Genomic DNA, 23,303 nt, shown 5'->3' on the forward strand with positions numbered 1-23,303 from the left:
AATCTAATTTTTGGTGAACTTACTCTATGCTTTCGAACTCGTTTTATTACACCACATTACTAGTGTTGAGTCATCATTGCGGTCATTTTTGTCATCGTCGCGTAGTCATTTGTGTCATCGTAACGATGCCATTTGTGTCATCGTAACGAAGTCATTTGAGTCATCGTAACGAAGTCATTTGTGTCATCATCGTGAAGTCATTAGTCACTGACGGCAGTGAGGTGCAATAAGAACAAGATGCAGATATGTTGACATTTTATTTGTCCCAATCCATCCCGAAGATGGCGTGTGCATCATGAACATTATTTACACACTTATATCTTATGCTACTCACAATTATTCCACACCTTCAAGTTGAACAAAAAATCAAATAGCAGCAATTATTCTCTTCAATTAAACGTCATCAATAACAAAGAATATTTGAGCAGAAAGACAACAAATAAGTCACAGTTGTATAGACCAAGAGGATTTGGGTTTATCTTCAACGTAAAAATCTTGAATAAAAGAAAGAGAGCGACAAGCTTGACGAAGTGTTGCACACATTTAGCCAGCTACAACGTAGTGAATTAGAAAAATAGGAGTTTTTCAGCGTGTTTCTTGCACGTTTCACCGTAGACAGCTCTTGTTAACCATGAATGAATATGGGAGCAAGTGCCCTGAGTTTCCTACAAGCAAGCAATGAAAATATTTTCCCCTGGGCTCAAAGTAGGCACTTTATAATGCATCCGTTGGTACGGACCAGGTAGTCTACTACAGTGTTCGTGTGAGAGCAAAGCCGTGCACCACAAATTTTGAGCACAATCAGCCCTGAATTGAACGCCTATAGGTTATTTCCATAAAGCCACCAATCCGCCGCGTATTAATCCTGCAGTCAGTAACCAGCCTGTCACATCATCTTGTTTTAAATATTATGGGCTTTACACCATCATACACGAGAGCGAATAGCCCAGAGTATAATGATCGTCCACCACTGAACGTTGCATCGAAACATTACGTCATACCCTGACTTTGGCTCGAACTGTAACCAGAGAACAATGTACTGCCACCAATCAGCCTAGCTCGTCGGGGGAACTGTGTGAAATCTGCCATGCACCACCATGCCGCTGGTCGAATGACTTCCGAGCATAGTTAAAATGGATGCCAATGACTTAATTTTTCGTTCACAGCCACTGAGGTTCAGTTTCGGCTGGCAAAGTTTTGTTCCAAAATTTATCGTCCTTTGGCGATTGAACCGTTCGACCGTAAGCCGATTTAATGCACGGGCGAGATACGGACGTCATCTTTACTGCAAGGCTCCGGCGAGCTCTGTGCGAGTGGTGCAGAATTTTCTCGCGCATTGGCAGACTATGCTGGGCCACACTATAGCAGGCTGTTTTCCTGCGGGCTGATTGCTCTACTTCAACGGATGTGATCTGTCTGGCGGCTGATAATCTTACAGTCCAGAAGTGCTGGAGGATACGAGGGACAAGATCATGACAGTCAGTTCAAAACTTCACAGCAGGGCAGTGGTGGTCTCCGACAGGCATTCCGTTCTTGCTACTCGGCCTAAAATCGCTACCATTCAACTTGGCATTGCATGGGCGAGACATGAGCACCCAGCAACGTCACACCTCACCTCTGTCAGCGTTGGCTCGCAACTGATACGGTTAGGTAACTTAGGATGCCAGCAACTCAAGATCGCTCCCGTTGCAACTTGGAGTTTCAGACTCAAGTTTTCTTAAATCAGTATCTAAAATATTTCAAATCTAAGTCATGAAAATGTCTAGTTTATTGCTCAACGTGGACTACTAAACTTCTAAATGCAGTAGAATTGTGCGGCTCTAACGTACCTATGTTATTCAACATTTATTTATAACCTACTCAATTCTACAGAATCAGTTTACTCACAATGCCGTCAGGTAGTAGACGACTGAACAGGTAAACGAACAACAATCCACAATTAGGGGAGGGATACATGACACAAATGATGGCTCCTGACACCTACATGGAAGAAGTGCATATCACAGATGCGTTGTGGGTTAAGCTTGATCACAACCGCGGTGTGGTTGTTCACACGCAAGTTTGTAACTCCGAACACCGCCGCGTCAAGCCCTAATTTGAGACAAGCGGTTGTCGACATCAGCCAGTCATGGTAACATGTATTTTATCTACTTAATACTTGAAACACTTTTACGATATTTCGAGCGAACTCTCCGGAAACATGACAACAAATACATTGCAGTGTAGCGCGATGCGAATCTTGGTGCCGATGAGACGACCATCGTAAGGTCAATCAATCTAGCCTTCAAAACATCGAGTCTTAGCCCCGATATACTGCGAACAACAGTCGTCAGCCTGTTATTGACAGGAACATGCTTGTTTACGTTGATAGTCAGGTGGTAATCACACGTGAATTCATTTATATTTTTGGTTTCCATTATTCATAATTAAACAATTTTCAAAATTTTCACCCACACCAGTGACAGTCCTCAAAGTACGGTCAGTACGTCCACAAAGCCATTATGACGTAACCGAATCAACTTCCTGAATTGATTGATAATTGTTGATAATTCAAGAGATTGGCCATCAGGAAGCAACCCAAACGGCGCGTTTAACCTCATGATTTTATAATTGAGCTTGATAGTTTACACGTGCTACGGGGTTACAAGTTCGATGTTTTATCTCACAGTTCGAGAACGATTCTCTCGATAATACATTATTTAACATAAAATAATTATTTGCTCTGTTCATCTAAAGGCACATATTGCTTGTAATACATCGCTAGTCACGAACAAACGACAGGCATGCACTATAAATTTAGAGCGACGAAGCCATAACAAAATCTCGCACGCAACAAAATGGCGAGACACGAAAATACATTTGTCAACAGGATTCAAATCGGGAAACTTGAAAGCTGCTCCATGTCTGGCTTAGGAATATTTCTTGAGGAACTCTTCGTGGAAGACGCGGAACTTCTGTAGCATCGTGGCCAGCTGGTCAGGCTGGGGCAAGATGGTCGTCCTGCGGGGCGACAGAGACTGTGAGCCAAGGGCACAGAGACACGTGGGAGACCAAAACACGGGGACAGAGACACGTGGGAGACCAAAACACGGGGACAGAGACACTTGGGAGACCAAAACACGGGGACAGAGACACTTGGGAGACCAAAACACGGGGACAGAGACACTTGGGAGACCAAAACACGGGGGCAGAGACACTTGGGAGACCAAAACACGGGGGCAGAGACACTTGCGAGACCAAAACACGGGGACAGAGATACTTGGGAGACCAAAACACGGGGACAGAGATACTTGGGAGACCAAAACACGAGGACAGAGACATTTGGGAGACCAAAACACGGAGACAGAGACACTTGGGAGACCAAAACACGGGGACAGAGACACTTGGGAGACCAAAACACGGGGAAAGAGACACGTGGGAGACCAAAACACGGGGACAGAGACACGTGGGAGACCAAAACACGGGGACAGAGACACGTGGGAGACCAAAACACGGGGACAGAGACGTTGATACAGAGACACGAATGTATTGACCCGAGCACAGGGACACGCATGAGTGGAAAGGCAACATGGGGACAGAGACATTGACACAAGGCCATTGACACAGACACGAACAGAGACACGCATGAGTGGAGAGGCACCCTTAAAATTACATCATAATTAAAAATATGTCGGACTCAGAAAACAAATGCGTGCGCTACATGGTCCGACAGAGGAATCGAGACGGGACCTCCCCCGGTGAATTGTACCGTTGACGCAGCAAGATACGACTTTTAATTGAAAAATATAACTCAATACTCACTGCAGTGAGTGACAGAGAGAGCAATTTCTCGTCAACGAAAACGAAAGTCATGGACAGACGGACATGACGAGCACATTAGTGCATTTTTTCCATAAATGAGAAAATGCGCTAAAAAGAGTGAGAGGATGATGTTATCTGAACAACAATGTGAGAATGATAACATCGAATCTAAACGGCTATCATTGCCCTGATCCAGAATGTGAAGGGTTGAGAATTAGGTTATTTGAAGTGAAGAGAATGGATCATAAAATTAGGAGAGTGAAGGCACTGCATAAGCGGAAGTTTAATCGCCTAATCGCCGCAATGAAGGGAGTAATGGTGCAACTAAGGAGGAAGTGAGATAACCACTATGAAGGCAGCGAGTTGAGGCGTAAATATCGAATAAATGACGGCACAACTATAAGGGTAGTGAAGATAACAATATAAATAAAGGGTAGGTGGAGGGAAATGAAAACACTCGTATGAGGGAAGTGACCTGAAGTGATGCGTGCCGGGGCGCTGGCCGAAACCCGACCCAGGGACGACGCAGATGCCGGTGTTCTCGAGGAGCTGGAATGCGTAGAACACGTCGGGCTTCTGACCCGCCGCTGCCGCTGCCTCAAGCGCCTGAAAGACAGGATGCCTTTATATGGACACTCAATGCGTCTTCATCAGGAGACTTCATCAAAGACAGGTCTTAAGTTAGGACCTTTGCTAGGACATACGTTATGACATTTATTAGGCCTCAATTGGGTACATTTAAAAGTTCTTACGCTTACGTTATGAAATTCACTATGTGTCATTCAAAAATTCTTTTGCATAAACGATTGTTAGGTCAGGCATTAAAGTGTGATTGGGAGCACCCACATCCAGGGGCAGGGACAGCTGGGAGAACCCACTTCTGGATGGCATGGGAAGCTAAGGTCACACACCCATTTGGCAGGGAACAGCTAAAGATACCCAATTTAGGAGCAGGAAAAATAAGGCATACACCTTTCAAGGCACGAAACGCCTGATGCACCACATTTGGGGCCACGGACACCTAGAGGCATTCACTTTTAGGCAGAACCACTAAAGCACCCATCGATGAAGGCAAAAATATCAGGTTGCACTCACCTTGGCAGGATGGAGTTCAGAGACAACCTATATCGGGACAGCATGGGTACCTGGGACCACGGGACAACCTATCAATGGAGGGGAATGTCTGATACTACTCACGGTTGAGGGAAGGAGCAACTGAGTTCACTCACCTTATGGGGCAAGGATATCTGAGGGGGAGCAGCTGAGTTCACTCACCTTATGGGGCAAGGATATCTGAGGGGGAGCAGCTGAGTTCACTCACCTTCGGAGGCATGGATATCTGAGGGAAGGCGTACATGGCTCCCTGCACGACGTTGCAGCTCATGCCCGGCACGGTGTTGAACGTCTCGGCCACCAGTTTGGCGCGCTGCGCCAAGGATCGAAGGACCTCTCCCTTCTCCGCCTCGAAAGACTCGTAGGAGGGGTCTCCTGCCACGGGAGGGTTGACCACGCACTCTACCACAGCCTGGACGGAACCAAGTATGAAATATGGCGTCCATAAGATACGATCGCATATGATCTACCGCTTGATATATCCACTCCTGACACATATATCCAAACAAGACGAGAACTACAATAGATTCGTCGCGATACGAAATAGTACTGTACTACTACTACCATTTGTTGCGTAAGCAACTCACCTGACCGAGGGTGGTGGGGCAGAGCTTGGCTGAGATCATCTTCAAGAACATGGCCTTGACGGCAGGGTCGACGTTCACAAGCTCTGCATAGCCGCCTCGCAGCCCGCACTCTCCCATGAAGCCTGTCGCAACGCAATATTAAACCTCCAAAAGAATACAAAATATTCATTCCCAAACTCCTATTATAAAACTAAAGCTAGTAACTATCTACTACAAAATATGCCTGAAGAATACGACATCGATAAAACAAGAACACTACCTAGTAATACGATTTGCGGATGAGCTTGTTACACCGCAGGTCAGTACTATCAAAACTAGCTCAATTACCTACATGTAGCGGCCTAAGTAAACGGAGCGACCGATTTCTCGTCTACGATTGATGAGTTCAGCTTGGAAAGTTGTTCATGATTGGCAGACGCAGTTACGAAACCTTAACTGGTGTAGTTAAGGTAAGTAGTAAATGGCTTCTGAGCGGCGTGCACTGACCCTTGCTGATGGACATGTAGGACGCAAGCTCCATGTTCGCGTAGGGAGCGCCCATCTCAGACATGACCTTCTTGAAGGAGTGGAAGGCGCAGCCATCGGCATAAACGTTGTGTTGGTACACCTGAAAATAAGAGGCATTTTAAATGCATTTTGTTGGTACACTCGCCAATGAGGGATGATGTCGCTGTGGGTTAGGAAGTGTGTCACTATTCGGACAATATGAGCCATTGATTTCTCTGAGAGAAGCACCTACAGCCTAGTGACCTCGTCAGCGATGAGGAAGAGGTGATGTCGCTGTGCGAACTTGATGATGGCCTCGATGTTGGGGCGGGACAGGACCTGCCCCGTAGGGTTGCCGGGGTTGATCACCACCAGGGCCCGGGGGCTGCAGCGGGTCTTGGCCTCAGCGATGGAGCGTTCCAGCTCCTCCACGTCCAGGGCCCAGTTAGCGGACTCGTCCAGGTAGTAGCTAACCTGTACCAATTAGAATAATAACATAGTAAGGCAGACCATGCGTGTAACTAGGGGCCTAGTAGGACAGGCATTGCGTGTATAACTAGGGTCCTAGCACCTGTCCAACATGGGGACTAGTGACTAGTGACCTAATGAGGCAGGCTATTTGTAGGTAACTGGCACATTTTAACCATGTTAATTGTTACACTATTACATTTTGAGTGTTTGGCTATTGACTGTGGCAGTTATAAGTCTAGTGTTGGTAACTAAACTGTGCATCATGACTAGGTACTACTCTAATAACAACACATATTTCAGCTCTAAATGCATATCAGCTACAGAAATGATGACAAATTACCACTATAACACTAGCTGGCCCTGGTCACCTGCTCAAGATCGAACTCTGCGAGGGTGGCTGAGTAGAGCGGGTACTGCGGGATGGGAACCATCACTCCTATGCGCTGCCCGTCCGTGTGGTTCGTCATCACTTGCAGCAAACCCTGCAACACGTGGAGTGTTATGCCGTATCTCTACACCTGGCTGTGTGGATATAAACTACGATGTTGCAAATTGCTGCATCACTCACTACACCTGGATGTGTGGATATGAACTACGATGACTAAGAGGCACGCACCTTGATGCCCTAAGAGGCACGCACCTTGATGCACTAAGAGGCACGCACCTTGATGCTCTAAGAGGCACGCACCTTGATGCCCTCGGAGGCCCCCGCACAGAGGACAATGTCCTCCCATGAGGACTTGATGCCACCGTCGCGCCGCGTGATGTAGTCGGCCACGTGGTGACGGATGATCTCTATCCCGGCGGAGTCGCTGTAGGATCCCAAGGATCCGCCCTTGCAACCGTCCAGCACGAGGCGAGCTCGAGCCTTGGCGTCTTCAGGGATGTTCGAGTCCGCGAACAGTTGTGGGAACAGGCATACGGACACTACCTGCAACACAAGTGTGCTGAGTGAACAGTTGTGGGAACAGGCATACGGACACAACCTGCAACACAAGTGTGTTGAGTGAACAGTTGTGGAAACAGGCATACGGACACCACCTGCAACAAAAGTGTGCTGAGTGAACAGTTGCGGGAACAGGCATACGGACAACACCTGCAACACAAGTCTGTTGAGTGAACAGTTGTGGGAACAGGCATACGGACACCACCTGCAACACAAGTGTGTTGAGTGAACAGTTGTGGGAACAGGCATACGGACAGTTGTGGCCACCCTGTCTCTTATACACATCTAGATGTGTATAAGAGACAGTACGGACACCACCTGCAACACAAGTGTGTTGAGTGAACAGTTGTGGGAACAGGCATACGGACACCACCTGCAACACAAGTGTGTTGAGTGAACAGTTGCAGAAACAGACATACGGACACAATCAGATGTCAACTCAATCTTTCACCCATTGGCATGGTTACTTTCAACGAAAACATTGCGAAAATCATAATTATCTAATTAATCCGACCACAGCAGTAATAAATATAGGTTCAGCTGGTAGCCCTAGCACAGCATCTAGATTCAGATTAATTTAGTGTTACTTCATCTTGCATGTTCAAGTTATTTTAAATAATAGTTGATAATTTCATTGTAATTATTGGTTCATTCTGAACATTTGACTGCATACTGTCCGGACAACACTTTTGTCCGGACAGGATGCAGTCTCCTGTCTAGTTCGACTCTTTTGAATTGTGGTAAGTTCATCCTTATCAGTGGAGATAAGATCGTACCGACGATATTGAGCCACTGAGAACTGAACATGATCGCTAACGTGGTTAGAGATTTCTACAAGCTGGAAACTGTGCCCACCATTAAGACATATTCAAATGACCCTTAGCTGAATAACATCAACGGCAGTTGTAGAAAGATCTAGTCTAAACAAATGACCAGGGGGCCGTACCATTCGTTAACGTCAGCGATCGGCTAACTTCGTTAGCCGATCGCTGACGGCTTTTCAAGTTAAACCCACATATCACAGACGAGTAATCGGCCGTTACGTGTATTTAGACTGCTTCGTGTACTAAGGTTGCTACGTTTACTAAGGTTGCTCCGTGCGCTAAGGTTGCTACGTGTGCTAAGGTTGCTGCTTGTACTAATGTTGCTACGTGTACTAAGGTTGCTACGTGTACTAAGGTTGCTACGTGTACTAAGGTTGCTAAGTGTACCAAGGTTGCTACGTGTACCAAGGTTGCTACGTGCGCTAAGGTTGCTGCGTGTACTAAGGTTGCTGCTTGTACTAATGTTGCTACGTGTACCAAGGTTTGCTACGTGTACTAAGGTTGCTACGTGCGCTAAGGTTGCTACGTGTACTAAGGTTGCTACGTGTACTAAGGTTGCTACGTGTGCTAAGGTTGCTACGTGTGCTAAGGTTGCTACGTGCACTAAGGTTGCTACGTGTGCTAAGGTTGCTACGTGTGCTAAGGTTGCTACGTGTACTAAGGTTGCTACGTGTACTAAGGTTGCTACGTGTACTAAGGTTGCTACGTGTACTAAGGTTGCTACGTGTACTAAGGTTGCTTGCTACAAGCACTTAAGCGGTTTAGATCGTAGGCTCACAGTTAATGGACCTAAAACCAGTTTGGGTCATTAAATGATTCGGCGCCATAGGCAAAGGTATAAGCCTAACCCTTTTACGCGGACACTTCCATTTTAAAGATGAGTATTCTAGGCTGCGTACTTTGGTTTTGGGCGCCCACAGCTGCGGCGTAGGCGAGATATCGACCCAAAGTTCGTGGTCGTTGTGTCTAAAACGTGCGGGGGGACGAGGGGGGATGAATTAGGTTCATATCTCAGCAGTACAGCGAGATGACGTCACAGCAAAGATGACGTCATAGCTGCGGATAGGAACTGCGTGGGACAATTGTAGAGGAAGCGGAAGGATAGAAGCTGCGTGCGGAATGGTTGAGGAATTTAAAGAGGGCGGAGAGACAGTTTGGTAAAAGTTGGACAGATGAATTAGCAACTCCAGAGCTGGAGAGTCCAGGGCAATCGAATAAGCAGAGAAATTCTTCCTTGGGAATAATTTTGTTTCAATAAAATCAAATTATTTACATTTATCGACATCTATAATAATCATGATAGAGCAATTAGAATGCAGTAGTCTTTTCCAGCTTGTGCTGTTTCCCATAGCAGTACAGGGTGTTTAAAATTTAAAAGAAATTCATCTATTTATTTATATCGCGGCAAAAATGTATAAATTTTATTGAGCGGCTAAAGATGAAGGTATAAGAAGCTGAGAGTGGACGTGTTAAAGAGAAAGGGTCGTAAAATGTGTGTTCCCGCCACTGACAGTCACCACAATTCAGAGAGCATCATCATGCAGTGTGTTATTGATCCATATTTTAGTAATGCTCAAAAATCGACGAAATTTTTTCTGGCATACTCTCCAGATTCAGAAACATGCGACTTTCTCGTTGCTTAAAATTGCATTAAACATTTGTAATATGAAATTCCAAAAACTCAAAATTCAATATACCGATGTCTGCCCTAGTTTCTTCTATTAACACCTCGTAATGATGATATCTAACGTGGAGGGATAAGCGAACAACCGCAGCTCAGCTAGCCGTATGCAGGATCACTACTAAGTAGGAAGCTGTGACGTGACCGCGAGTGAGTGTGATGATGAACACCACAGCCTTCATCACCACACTACATATGATGGCCGCCATGTTACATACAACAAATGGCAGGCAGAGCGCATGCATCACGTGCAGCACGGTAGCACTGGCACCTCAGGGTCGCCATGGAGCCAACATGCCACTTAGAGAAATGAGTGAGACTGTGTCTAAATAGCGTAGCAATTTATGCCTTTTTGTGGGTCATTCTGACCTATTTTAAATCTAGTGAAAAGACATATTAGTGCTACGTCACTCTCTGCTGGTGATGAGTGTAAGAATATGTGTCGCTATTTAGACAATATTACACATCGATTTTCCTGAGTGCAGTGTTGCATTGACGCCTGATGCTTCACATTACACATGATACACTCAGAGAAATAGTCAGACTTTGTCTAAAGAATGATTCACTTTTTGCCCTTGTGTGGGTCATTCTGGCCCACTTCGGGCCCGCGAAGGTGCGTATCTGTGTAACATCTACTATTTGCTAGTGCCCCCGAGGCTAAGATGTGTGTGTCGCAATTTATACAATGTGACCCACTTATTTTTCTGGGTAGTTTCGCTTCAGTGCAGCTCTTCACTTCTCAACGTGGCACTCACTGGCACTGCGTGGTAACGTGGCACTCACTGGCACTGCGTGGTTACGTGACACTCACTGGGACTGCGTGGTAACGTGGCACTCACTGGCACTGCGTGGCAACGTGGCACTCACTGGCACTGCGTGGTAACGTGGCACTGCGTGGTAACGTGTCACTCACTGGCACTGCGTGGTAACGTGTCACTCACTGGCACTGCGTGGTAACGTGGCACTCACTGGCACCGCGTGGTAACGTGGCACTCACTGGCACTGCGTGGTAACGTGGCACTCACTTGCACTGCGTGGTTACGTGGCACCGACGCTCACACTCATAACTGTCGGCTGTTCAGCCTTCGCATGCTGCATGAACTGATCAACATGATGACCAAGCAGCAGATCTCATAAACGTAAGAAGCAACACCATGCGTATGAGGCATGCAACACTCTACGCATGTGACACGCTGCACTACACCTACGTGTGCAACGCTACTCTAACACGAGTGGTTAATGACCAGAGAAATCATTAACATTAACCACTCGTGTTTAACTAAGCTTATTCTGCTATCTTATAGTAATTTCGCTACTCTAACTTGTACCAATTTGTAGTTATGCAACACTACACGTGTCCTAGCCGTGCACGCCCTCTCAGACAGGACGCGTGCTCAAAGCACTGAGCTCGTGACTGTCCGTCTAAGCGTGAGGCGAACTTCACTTTATTTCTTATATTTGATATAGATATTTGTCAAAGTGTGCGTGTGTTGTGAGGCGAACTTCACTTATTTCTTATACGTAATCTATATATTTGTCAGAGATTGCGTGTGTTCTAAACCTGGCACAATAAATATACAAGAGGCGTTGATGTTCGTACCCAGGATACTTATTGTGTTGGGATATCACCTGCACCTGAAAGTTAGTTAATTGGGCCTGAAGACTCCAAAAATTAAAGGGAAGGGATGCATAAAAAATTTAAATGACATTTATACTGAAGCAGGTCTCAACATTATTGAAACGTGATGATTAAAGTTTCATTTAAATTGAAAAGCATGAGTGAAACGAGAGTTTCGTGTTGAATGAGGGCTGAAAGAAGACTTATATCACCGCATATAACTTTGTAAATTGTCAAAGATACTCGAGAAAACGGGATTCGAGACGACGGGATTAAGGATGATTGTAATAGGAATCACGCGATTCTTAAATTGCAGGAATTATCTATCCCGGATATTTATATAGCGAACCAACCCGCTAATACATAAATTAATTCAGTACATTCCACGAGAAAACGAGTTCAACCGTGAGAAATTCATTGGTCGAGGATTTTAGTCACTCGGGCTCTGGTAAAGTTTTGGACTAGTGCATGACAGGATGCGTAGCCTCGGTGTTCAATGTTTTTGAGGGCTTAGTGTACATAAACTCGCTTCCTTCCAATCTCTTGCAACTTCTAATGCAACAACTACACAATTGTTAACAGCTCTTACTGACTCTAAGAGGACCTGTGTTACCTAACAAAAGTTCATTAAGTTGTTAAGTGCATCTATAGTCAGATTTATTACGTAGCTTTTTTTCTTAAAAATATTCATATTGCTGAACATTTACTTAATTTTGCTAGGCAGTAAGCATTGCACTTTGCGTCAATTGTCCAGCAATAGCCCGACGTTGGCAGCTCGCCCAACACGTGCCGCTTGTTGTACAATATTCTAAGCATAGCCAAGTATTGTAAGAGACACAATAGATTTTATGACGTCAATACTAAGACATCGCTCTGTTAATAGATGAACGATCATCCACTTTACTGCATGCAAGACTCGTGTGGTGCCTAGCGATGTGTTGAATGAAAATGAAAGCCCAGCAGTTATCAGGCGGAAGGTCATGTAAAAAAACGAATAATTGGCACATCAAACAGGCGCACCAATTTAATTGAAAATCATGCAATCGGTATTTCAATGAGAGCGTCAGTATTAGTAGTTGGAGCGTACGTCGCTCTATATATTCATGCATGGTTTAAAAGGCTACAGTGAATGGATTTCGAGATCAGCATGGGTAAATGGATAGACTGGATGCTCACTGCTAAGCACGCATGGATAGACTGGATACTCAGTGCTAAGCACGCATGGATAGACTGGATGCTCAGTGCTAAGCACGCATGGATAGACTGGATACTCAGTGCTAAGCACGCATGGATAGACTGGATACTCACTGCTAAGCACGCATGTATAGACTGGATATTCAACGCTAAGCACACATGGATAGACTGGATATTCAACGCTAAGCACACATGGATAGACTGGCTACTCGGTGCTAAGAATGCATGGATGAACTCAATGTATAGACCCTATATCTAGGTAGAAGTGATTCGTGGTAGGAAGACCTATAGTAGTTGGTACCATACCAAGACGAGACCGTGAGAACAACTGTTGGAGTTTGGGTGTATTTATGAAAACCGCCGACATAAAGTGACGTCTTGTTCACGAACCCTATTTAGGGAGCATGAAAATCGAGCATCTTGGTCGAGAAGTGACCAGAGCAGACTTTGTGATGGTAATGGCTCGGCCCTCTCTAAACCCTAACCCTTCCTCGTGTCCGACAGTAAGCGTTGATACAACCCTGTTAACCCTACCTCGAGTCCGACGGCAAGTGTCGATACAAACCCTGTTAATCCTTCTCAGTTCTCCCGTATTTTGACTCTCATCATGCACTAACCCGAATCCTAAATAAAACCCTAAATCTCCCCCTATTCTCACGGGGTAGAATACATTCAGTAGATCAGTTCGCCGAAGAGAATCTGAGGTGCGTATATCGGGCGTCAATGAGTTATTATATCACAGCGATAATGTGATATAATAATGAGTTATTATGAGTTATTACATCACAGCGATAATGTGATTAATAATGAGTTATTATGAGTTATTATATCACAGCGATAATGTCATATAATAATGAGTTATTATGAGTTATTATATCACAGCGATAATGTGATATAATAATGAATTATTATGAGTTATTATATCACAGCGATAATGTGATATAATAATGAGTTATTATTATGAGTTATTATGTCACACGAATAAGTTATAGATCACAGCGTAAATTTACCTGCCGATATTTGTAACGTGCTCCTCCGTAGGATTTCTAATGATTGATTGTTTGCATTGAACCTTGAAATTGAACCACGTTATCAGTAATGTTCTATAATTAATCATTTAATCAGGATTAAACTCAACGATGGAAAATACATTAACGTTAACCGGTGAAAAACAGATACAAAGTACAAATAAAGAAAAGATAACAACCAGGGCCTATGCTTTCAAAAAAAGTTAAGAGATCGTAAGTTCATCAGCCAATCATTGATGGCCTTTCAAGCAAAATCCACCAATCATAGACAAGAAAATAGAGCGTAAGTACTTACGTTAACTTAACAAGTTTTGAAAGTATGGCTCCCAGTATTATATATGGAATACTCAGTGCTAAGCACGCATGGATACACAGTAATATTTATTGCTAAGCACGCGCGTGTGACCGTCATGTCAGCTTGCAGAGCACGCACCACAGTAACTCAAGTGTCCCTGCTTGGTTCAATTTCAATTCACCTTCAAAAGCAACCAGCTCGTTATACATGCAATGCATACTGTACAGTGCACATGCACTGCACACAACACAGCCTAGCAGTGTAGCTCGAAGGCTTGAATGCTGCACAATGTACAGCTAGCTGTGCTGCACAAGCTTGTATGGTCAATGAATTGGTACATAAAACATGTCATCCATTGATCCACTCGCAAGACAAGGCCTTTATTGCGCTCGTTGTGTGGACATCGAGTGTACAATATTGTTCAATAATGTTAGTGTTCGAGTGTTCAAAATAGTGTACATGAAACAAGTGTGCGAGGTAGGCTGTATATGGTGGCCTATTATATTATATCAATATTATTAATAATATCCTTCCATAAAATTAAATTATATGGGCTCAGAGAAATTAGTGAGACTTCGTCCAAATAGCGAAGTACTATTTGCTATTGTCTGGGTCGTCCTGATCCAGTTTGGTCCCGAATAATGGCGTATCAGTGCTACGTCCGCTCTCTGCTCGTGCTGCAGTTAAGAAAGTGTGTTACTATTTGGACAATAAGAGCCATTCATTGTTATGAGTATGGCCTCACCTGGCGCAGGAAGGTGATGGGTTTCTGGCCCATTGCGTGCGCGTCGCCGATGTTGGCTTTGGTGACCTCCTTGAACGGCTTCTGAGCGCCCTGCAACGATCACATAATTCCAATTATAGCGTCTGTATAGGAAATTATACTGTGATAATAAACATTTGTTACATTACAGACAAAGAGACCATATGAATAATAACAAGAATTTGGAAAATGGCGAAACTTAGTTGAAGAATGACGAAGCTTCGAGCAACGGCGAGAGGGAAAATAATTTCACTCTGATGAAGGACGAAACTGGTAATAATGACGAGAAATTTGAGAAATAATAGAGACAGAAAAATACTAATCATCTAATCGCCCTCGCCAGTGAGTGACAAATTATGACGTGAGTATCGACCATCTCATGATGGGTTAGATCAGCGCAGCGGCAACGCCTGCACTTCAGCACGAAACGGCGTAACAGGAGCAGTGCAATCAAAAGTAGTCCAAGTACACGTATCGGCCCAAGTACACGTAGCGGCCCAAGTACACGTAGCGGCCCAAGTACACGTAGCGGCCCAAGTACACGCAGTGGCCCAAGTACACGTAGCGGCCCAAGTACACGTAGCGGCCCAAGTACACGTAGCGGCCCAAGTACACGTAGCGGCCCAAATACACGTATCGGCCCAAGTACACGTATCGGTTCAAGTACACGTAGCGGCCCGAGTACACGTAGCGGCCCAAGTACACGTATTGGCCTAAGTACACGTATCGGCGAAAGTAAACATAGCGGCCAAAGTACACGTAGCGATCTTATTACATGTAGCGGCCTAGGTACACGTAGCAGTCTAGGTACACTTAGAGGCCTAAGTACACATAGCGGACGATTTCTCATTGTGATTGGTGGGTTTAGCTTGCAAAGCCGTCACTGATTGGCTGAAGCTCATAACTATTTGTGATAGTAAGACCAGGACAATGGGCGACTGTTGCTGCGACCTCCGCCCTCCCGGCGAAACATTCATTGACTCGACACAAGATCGTCAGTCCAACGAACTTCGTAGATGCATGCAATCAGAGAAACGAAGAAAACTTTTTCCAAATAGTGAAGCAATTTTTGTCCTAACGTGGATGATCCTAAGTCCTAACACAGTTTTGCCGCAGGCAAAATAGCCAGTCAGTACGGCGCCGCTTCTTGCTCGTGGTGTAGGTTAGAAACTGTCACTACTTGGACAATGCGACCCATTCATGTTTCTGAATGTATAAACATAGACATAGGGATTAAAAGACACAAAAAGTTGGAATGTGCAAGTGTTCAAACATGATAAATAGAGCCTCAGGCGTGCTGAAGAAAGTCGTGTGCATCTCAAAGGGGTGACGTGTACATAGGCCGCGTTCACGTCGAGCTCTTGGCGAAATGTCCAACAGAATCAACAGTTTTTTATACATAATTTAAGAAAAAATGTTCATGGAGTAACATTGCTTTAAAATTTACACTTATATATATCGGTATTCAGTATCGCGTGGTTCATAGTAATTTTTAATGCATTCTTCACTTTGGTTTGATTGCGCAGTCGTTAGACTCGTAGGTAAGACTCTCTTGAAAGCCAGGTGGTATATACAGTACGGTAGTAAGTTGAGTCGGTCAAATGGGCCTAATCCCAATGATCATACAGTTCACATATTTTTATCCCGGGATTACAGTTTGACTGATCTCAAATTATTTATAAGTGTTTCATCATTTATAATTCTCATTTAACGGAAACTAGAATGTAGGAAATTATTTGCAAAAACAGAAAATAATTGGTGATTAAGTAGGACTCACTGTAGGAGAGAATGGAGAAAGAAAAATGAGGAATCATACCTGATTTCTCTGATATCATGATGCATGCAAATGAAATGAATATCAGTTAAAATATTCATGCATAAAAAGATAAGTATCGATGTTGTTAACAAGCCCTATTGATTTAGTGGCACTGTGACTGCTAATTTTTTTACATGGATTTTATGGGACAAATGACGCACAAAAACAGTGGCACTGAAATTGCGCACGAGATGGTACGCAAATTCATGCGGTTCACCTAAAATATGGCAACACTCACCGCTTGCAATTCCTTCTCAAGAGCAGTTGCGCGGATGACCAATGGACCACGCACTGCATATTCCATTTTTTTAACGTAAGGATTCATATTATCAAGAGTTAAAACGCGGTTATCCATGACGGCTGACGTCGACACACACCTTACACTACAAAATACGCCGTAGTACTGGCCGCCCTTACCAACGTTCGCGCTGATATTTCTGATCGAGTTGCCAAGCAGACGACGACTTGTGTTGAGCGAAGTAACAGACATATCTGGAGCTTAATTTTGCAAGAATAACTGCAATTTTTCAAATCACCGAAACTCAGTGGTATTATGCTTTGATTAGTAAACGACTGAACACTTGGCACCACTTGTGCTCTCTAGAAAGAAGAGAACTACTGCTCATCAACACAGCTGTCAAAGAAGACCTCCTTCAAACTGCACTTAGTTACATACGCACAAGTTAACCACAAACATGACTGTCAGTCTGTCGACACTAGACACACACGTACATGTCCGTTTTCTTTAGATGGTCATGCTTAACAAAGTAGGTAATGCAAGGAATGAATAAAATAAATTTCAACAAAATACGTCTTCGCTCATATAAGTTGCTTTTTTAGTCCATAAAATTAAAATTTTGCAGATGAATATATTTTTAAGAGTTTGTGCACTTCGTCCTTTAAAATTATGACATGGTAATTTATTAATCAGTCATCAACTGCCGTGCCTCGGACAAATTAACAGCCATTTAAAATTTTTCTTATGTGTAGCTGGAAATGACTATGGGAATAAACTCAACCTTTCTCATTTTGAAGTAATTGGACTGTTTGCTTAATCTATAGAACTTGTGCCCCGTAACGTGTGAGGTAATTTTAGGAATAAGAATTTTTATGTACTTTCTATCAATTCACATAACTCAAGATACCAAGTAAAAATAATTATCTATGTAATTAAAGTTGTATTGATATTCTCGTGATGGCTGGCATCTTTGGAACCGTTGCTTACGTCACGGTTAAGAATTGTGTCACTGTCAGTCTGTCACAGGCAAAAACTGAATAGTGTGTGGGAGGACCGCGTCTAAAGTGGAAGTGATTGTGTAGATCTTGAGCATAGCATATGTTGCTGGGAGTTTTTGTTACTCTTACCTCAGAATTCAAATAAATTGAAGTATGTAAGAAAAATAAGCACTCTTCGGAAAAGTTAAAGCCCGTGAAAACTAATGATGTCTTCATTGTCCTGTAAAAGTTTTGTAGGTACCTACTACCTAGGAAAAATGGCACTTTTTGCCTGCAATGAATAGCTAAATTAATGAACTGATCTTACTGATGATTTTTAAAGATTGTATGTGAAAATGTTTTTTTTTCGTTTTCTATAATTTCTTATGTTTCTGTGAAAGTACCTAATAAGGTAAAGGGATTGAAAGTGGGTGAAATTGACTAAGTAAACGCATAGACTCACCAGTATGGGCCTGTAAACGTGAGCATTTTCATCTCCTATACTATACTTCATTCTTCAAATCATAGGAAAGGTTTATACCTATGTGATTTTGGCTGAATTTTTTTGAATGACATGGCACAAAATCAATAATGATAGTTTTACCACAATTTGAGCAAAATCCTGCTAAATAGATAGTAGGATTTTCCAGATTGGCCATTGTGAGTCTCTGTGAATTTGTGAAATTGTGAGCACTGAGCGGTGAGCCTGTGACTCAGCTAGTATGGAATATATCTACTTGGCAAGCCGCGACTGAATTTTTCGAGCCGTGGTTTTATGGATTTGCCAGCCGTGATTCCATTTCTACGAGCCGTGATTCAATTTCACCGAGCCGTGAATTCCATATCTAGAGCCGCGAGATTTCATACCTACTGAAATTATATGATATTAGAGCCGCGATATTTCAGACAAAAATAGGACTTTTCCAGACTAGTGACTCAGCCTCTCAGGCAGTCAGGCTGTGTTCCTGTGAGTGTGTGACCAGAGTTTTAGGAAAATTAACTGGTTTACTGGTTTTGCAAATTGTAGCTATTTAACAAACTACAAATAAGGATAAGCCTACCAGCAGGCAGCAGGTTGGGAAAAGTCCTACTTTTTTCTGAAATATCGTGGCTCTAATATCAGGATAGCTATATAATTTCAGTAAATTCAGTAGGTATGAAATCTTGCAGCTCTAATGTTATGTATTTTTGTTTGATTTAAAAAATTGCAGTTTGCACTTTGCCAACATGTTGTTTCATAACATTTTTAACTTCCACAATGATGCACAATCATCATTACTTCAACGCTCCAGCCAAAATATTGTGCAGAATGTAATAACAAGAAGTCAACCCTAAACTTTTCCTTGAAGATTGCGTAGTTGTGGTCATGTCAGAGCAGTCAGACTGCATTATCACTTGTTCAGTTGCCATTTAAGTGAAGAGAAATCTTAGAGTTGCTGTACAATTGGACTGTTTTTATGGTAAAATTTGGGGTAACACGTGCATGCAACTTTGGGAGAACACAAGCATGTGACTTTGTAAACAAGCTTGTGGGTCATAAATGGCTTTTCATGGCCGAGATATAGAATTCATGGCTCAAAGAAATGGAATCACGAGTTGAAGAAATGGAATCAAGGCTGGCAAACCTATAAAACCATGGCTTGAAAAATCCAGTTGCAGCTTGCCTGTAGTTATATTCCATGTCTCATGATGCCTGTTGCCTTGATATGGAATACCATCATACCAATACACTACTCACTAGTCCATGGTCTGACTTCTGTGCCTAGTGAGGAAAATATCTACTCTCTGAACTGCAACTGGATTTTTCAAACCATGATTTTGACAAGCTGTGATTCTATTTTCTTGAGCTGTGTATTCCACATATCAGCCATGAAGAGCTATTTACAATCTGCCTAAAGGCCCATTTACACTAGTGGCAACGACATGCGCTTTGAGTCGTTTGCTGCTGTGCGTCACCGCGCACAACCGTTCACACTACTTTTGTCCTCGGTAGTTTGAGTCCTCGGTTTTTGGTAGCGCACTTTGAACAATGAACACTAGTTGCCACTGGCACCTAGACATCAATGAGGATGGATGTAACCAAATTTGAGCTGTGGGCCATTGTTCTCGGGTGTGCTGCGGTCCGTCATTCTTCGCACTATGCCAGTTGTAAACGAGAATTTAGCATAGGCATCATAATTAGAGAACTAGCACATTCAAAAAGATACAGTTTATAAAAAATATAGTCTATTCTTAACCCTTTCATGAGTAAGTTACCATATATGATCACTTGAAATCGCATCACAAAAAGCATCACCACGGCTTCCTGTTTGTTTTTGAGGCATCCTTATAATGCCTCAGTCAATCACTAATTATCTGAATTATCTGACCATCATTCTATCTATAGCATCACCAGCTGCAAAGTCCACAAATTGAAATATGAGCATTTAAATGAAGGTTTTGACTCGGACAATGGGATTGACGCTCATTCCGCATTTTCTTCAAAATTTGTAAGTATCAATATATATATTTATTTATTTTGTCAACTTGATTAAATTTAATTAAATTAAATTTATATGTTTCTAATTTTTCATTTGCATAAACTGAATTTTAATTCTGAATAAAAATTTTGTGTACTGATCGCATTTATTGAATTCTTCAAGTGCGATTTAAACCTTCAATAGGCAAAATTTGCAAAAATTCATATAAATAAATATATTGTATAATACTTCTTACTTTCTTGAAATGATTTCTGAAATTTTAATTTCTGGATATTTCAATGCTTGCCCGCTAAAGGGTTAAATAAAAAGTTCTAATGTTTGTACCGATATTATATCATCCTTTGAAATCGCTAAACGGTAATGCATAAATTGTCAGGAGTTGCTAAAATCACATAAACTAAACACGTCATGTAAAAATAACTTACATCATTTGCATTTCGATTTTTGGACTCCTTTGATCGAACACTCCATAGGCATTCGTGTTCTCTATAAAGATCAATTAGGCGCTCTACTAGAGAGTGACTCCAAACAAGAGTGGTGTTTTAGTTGACATTTGGTGTGCCGGACCAGCGTACACAATCAACCTTACTAGACCACATACAGCTATCTACTAACTAAGAATTTAAAAGCAAAGAATAGTCCACAAAAATTCATATCTTTATAGAAAACGTTTCGGAGACCAGCTCCATCGTCAGTTCGTAGAATCTAGAATCACAAATCAGAAGTCACAAATTAATACCTACATTGAAACCATAGAACAAATTGAATTTCTTTAATTAATTAATTTAGATTTTTAATTTGATTTAAATATTTAATTTCACTTAAATTCTTAGTTAATTTGCGATTTAAGCATACAAGTGATATCAATTCTTTAATAGCTATCTACTAAGCGCTGCGCTTGTGTTGCATGAGGCATGGCCCCTGTCAATCGCTAGCTCGTCAATCGGTCAAGAAGCGCATGCAGAGGCTGCAAAGCGCCTCTGCATGCGCTTTGAGGCCCTTGATTTTTGTATGTTGCCCCTAGTGTGAACGGGCCTTAAGAGCTGTGTGGTGCAGTGGTGAGAGACTCTGTTGTTGCCGGAAGGCATTATTGCTTTTTCTCCACTCAACCCATCTGTGTCATTAACCAATTTTTTTACTCAATGCATCCTTTTGTTTCATATCGTTTCAGAACAGAGGTAATGATTAAATTCCATTCAAGCCAAGTTTAATTCAGTAACTAAAATGCTGCCAAGACAGTTAAATGCATCAAGTTAATTCTGCAATACTGTTGGGTGAGTGAAGCTCTTCCTGATAATGTATATATATGTATGTCTTCCGTAATACTGCATTTTCCATACCTTTTTAACCGTTGCATTATTTATCTGTATTATGTGAGCACAACCCTACCATAATCAAGTTAACTGTGTTTCAAGTGTTCAGTTCATAGACATGATGGTTATGCGGTCCTTGTTTTACCTATATAACTTCACTTGCATTCTTGCGTCAAATCTATTTCCAATGTTGTTTGCTTTGTGTTTATTAATTATAATTTTTTCTTCAATAACGCTTGCAATTTAAGTTACTAGACTAAAATTATCAATCTCTAAATTACTTAATGTTTATTCATTATTCAGTCATAGCATGATTGCCTCAAGTTAACATCTAAATTTAGGCACGATAGATTGTAACCTGCTTGCGTCATATTCACATTATGCGCAGTATATTTCATTTGTAATTTTTATATCTTTCAGCTGTCTGAGGACCTTATGCGCCATTGCCCGTCCTGTGCTCCCTATTCCATATCACTAGTTACCAAGCACCAAGTCCCATAGACCTAAAGCACTATATGCAATATTCTCTTTGTACATTCATCGGCATGTCAGTTGTATTTTAAAATCCCATAATAAAACAGAACACTTCTGGCAACTCTTTACTTACACCATATTAGACCAATTCAGCTTCACTTAAGTGGGTTACGAGTTAATCCCCCCGCGGCATACACGGGAACACTGTCTCTTGCACCCAGCGCCCGGGTTCGAGTCCCACTGAGGACAAGTTCTACCGGGAAGCTCAGCCCATGGTCAACTCAGCCATTCATCCAACTCTGGTTGATAAATGAGTACCTGGCTTGTCCAGGGTGTTGTGTACTCCAATCAAATGGTTCTGGCGGGTCAGCAAGCCAGTGATGGTCGTAGAACTACCAGTGGCATCATGTGCCCGGAAAAATTGACCTATCACCACCCCTCCCTAGTTGCCACTACCAGGATGGCAAAATAAACCAAAAAGGGTAATTACACACACACACAATCTGCCAACTCATTTTCAAAGTCCTGTGCACGTGTTACCTAAAATCCCTAATTTTGTTTTGGAACGGCAAACAAGGGCATTTGTCTTTGCACTTTAGTGGCAATTGGCAACTGGCAACTGAACATGTGATAATACAGTCTGACTGCTCTGACATGACCACAGCTATGCAATGTTCAATGAAACGTTTTGGGTCGACTCATTATCATGACCTTTTGCAGGATATTTTGGCAGGAGCATTGAGGTACTGCAAAAGTTGAAAATTGTATGAAATGACATTTTTGCAAACCGCCATTTTTTCAATCACACAAAAATACATGACATTAGAGCTGCAATATTTCAAAAGAAGTATGACTTTTCCTATCTACCTAGTTCTTAGCCATCTCAATTTTTCATGTTGTGATTGTCAAAAGCAAATTTTAAACCATAAATTTGTTTGCCAAGATTGGCTCTGATCATAGTCTGGTGGTGGTATATATATATATATATATTTTTGAGCCACAACTACAGCCTTCCTGTCATTTTTTATTTGTGGAACTGCAAGCAGAAGATTCTTTCTACTTGCTTGACAAATTACCTTTTATTGAAAGCAAATCATAAATAAAAAATGAAAAAGGCATGGTTGGCCAACCTGTAAAAATGGGCAGAAGCCGCTTGTGAATTAGTAGACCAAAATATTGGTTAATTAATCCAATTTCA

At 42.5% G+C, this 23,303-nt stretch overlaps 1 protein-coding gene and 1 long non-coding RNA gene across 2 annotated transcripts; one reads left to right on the top strand and one right to left on the bottom strand.

The window, feature by feature from the left end:
• Positions 1-242: 242 nt before the first annotated feature.
• Positions 243-17,317, bottom strand: LOC108681348 (alanine aminotransferase 1-like). The gene is made up of 10 exons (XM_018170368.2): positions 16,862-17,317; positions 14,790-14,879; positions 7,147-7,389; positions 6,827-6,940; positions 6,252-6,461; positions 5,988-6,108; positions 5,502-5,623; positions 5,123-5,326; positions 4,277-4,407; positions 243-3,000 (listed from the first exon to the last, which is right to left on the bottom strand). Exons 1-10 carry the CDS (start codon positions 17,111-17,113, stop codon positions 2,910-2,912), a joined length of 1,578 nt encoding a protein of 525 aa, XP_018025857.1. The 5' UTR covers positions 17,114-17,317; the 3' UTR covers positions 243-2,909.
• Positions 17,318-21,416: 4,099 nt separating this feature from the next.
• On the top strand, positions 21,417-22,221 carry LOC108681347. Its single transcript, XR_001931491.2, has 2 exons — positions 21,417-21,592; positions 22,052-22,221. It is a non-coding gene; the product is annotated as an uncharacterized LOC108681347 (long non-coding RNA).
• The last annotated feature ends 1,082 nt before the right edge of the window (positions 22,222-23,303 follow it).

The sequence above is a fragment of the Hyalella azteca genome, unplaced genomic scaffold, assembly GCF_000764305.2.
Source record: "Hyalella azteca isolate HAZT.00-mixed unplaced genomic scaffold, Hazt_2.0.2 contig7943, whole genome shotgun sequence".
Classification (NCBI taxonomy): Eukaryota; Metazoa; Arthropoda; class Malacostraca; order Amphipoda; family Hyalellidae; genus Hyalella; species Hyalella azteca.

Bases quoted from the DNA above. Each gene is read 5' to 3' on its own strand.
- LOC108681348 (XM_018170368.2), bottom strand. From the start codon at position 17,113: ATGTCTGTTACTTCGCTCAACACAAGTCGTCGTCTGCTTGGCAACTCG. The intron at 6,941-7,146 runs GTGCGTGCCTCT...CACGTGTTGCAG, and splicing joins GGGCCTCCGAGGGCATCAAG to GGTTTGCTGCAAGTGATGAC. The intron at 4,408-5,122 runs GTGAGTGAACTC...CCTGTCTTTCAG, and splicing joins AGATATCCATGCCTCCGAAG to GCGCTTGAGGCAGCGGCAGC.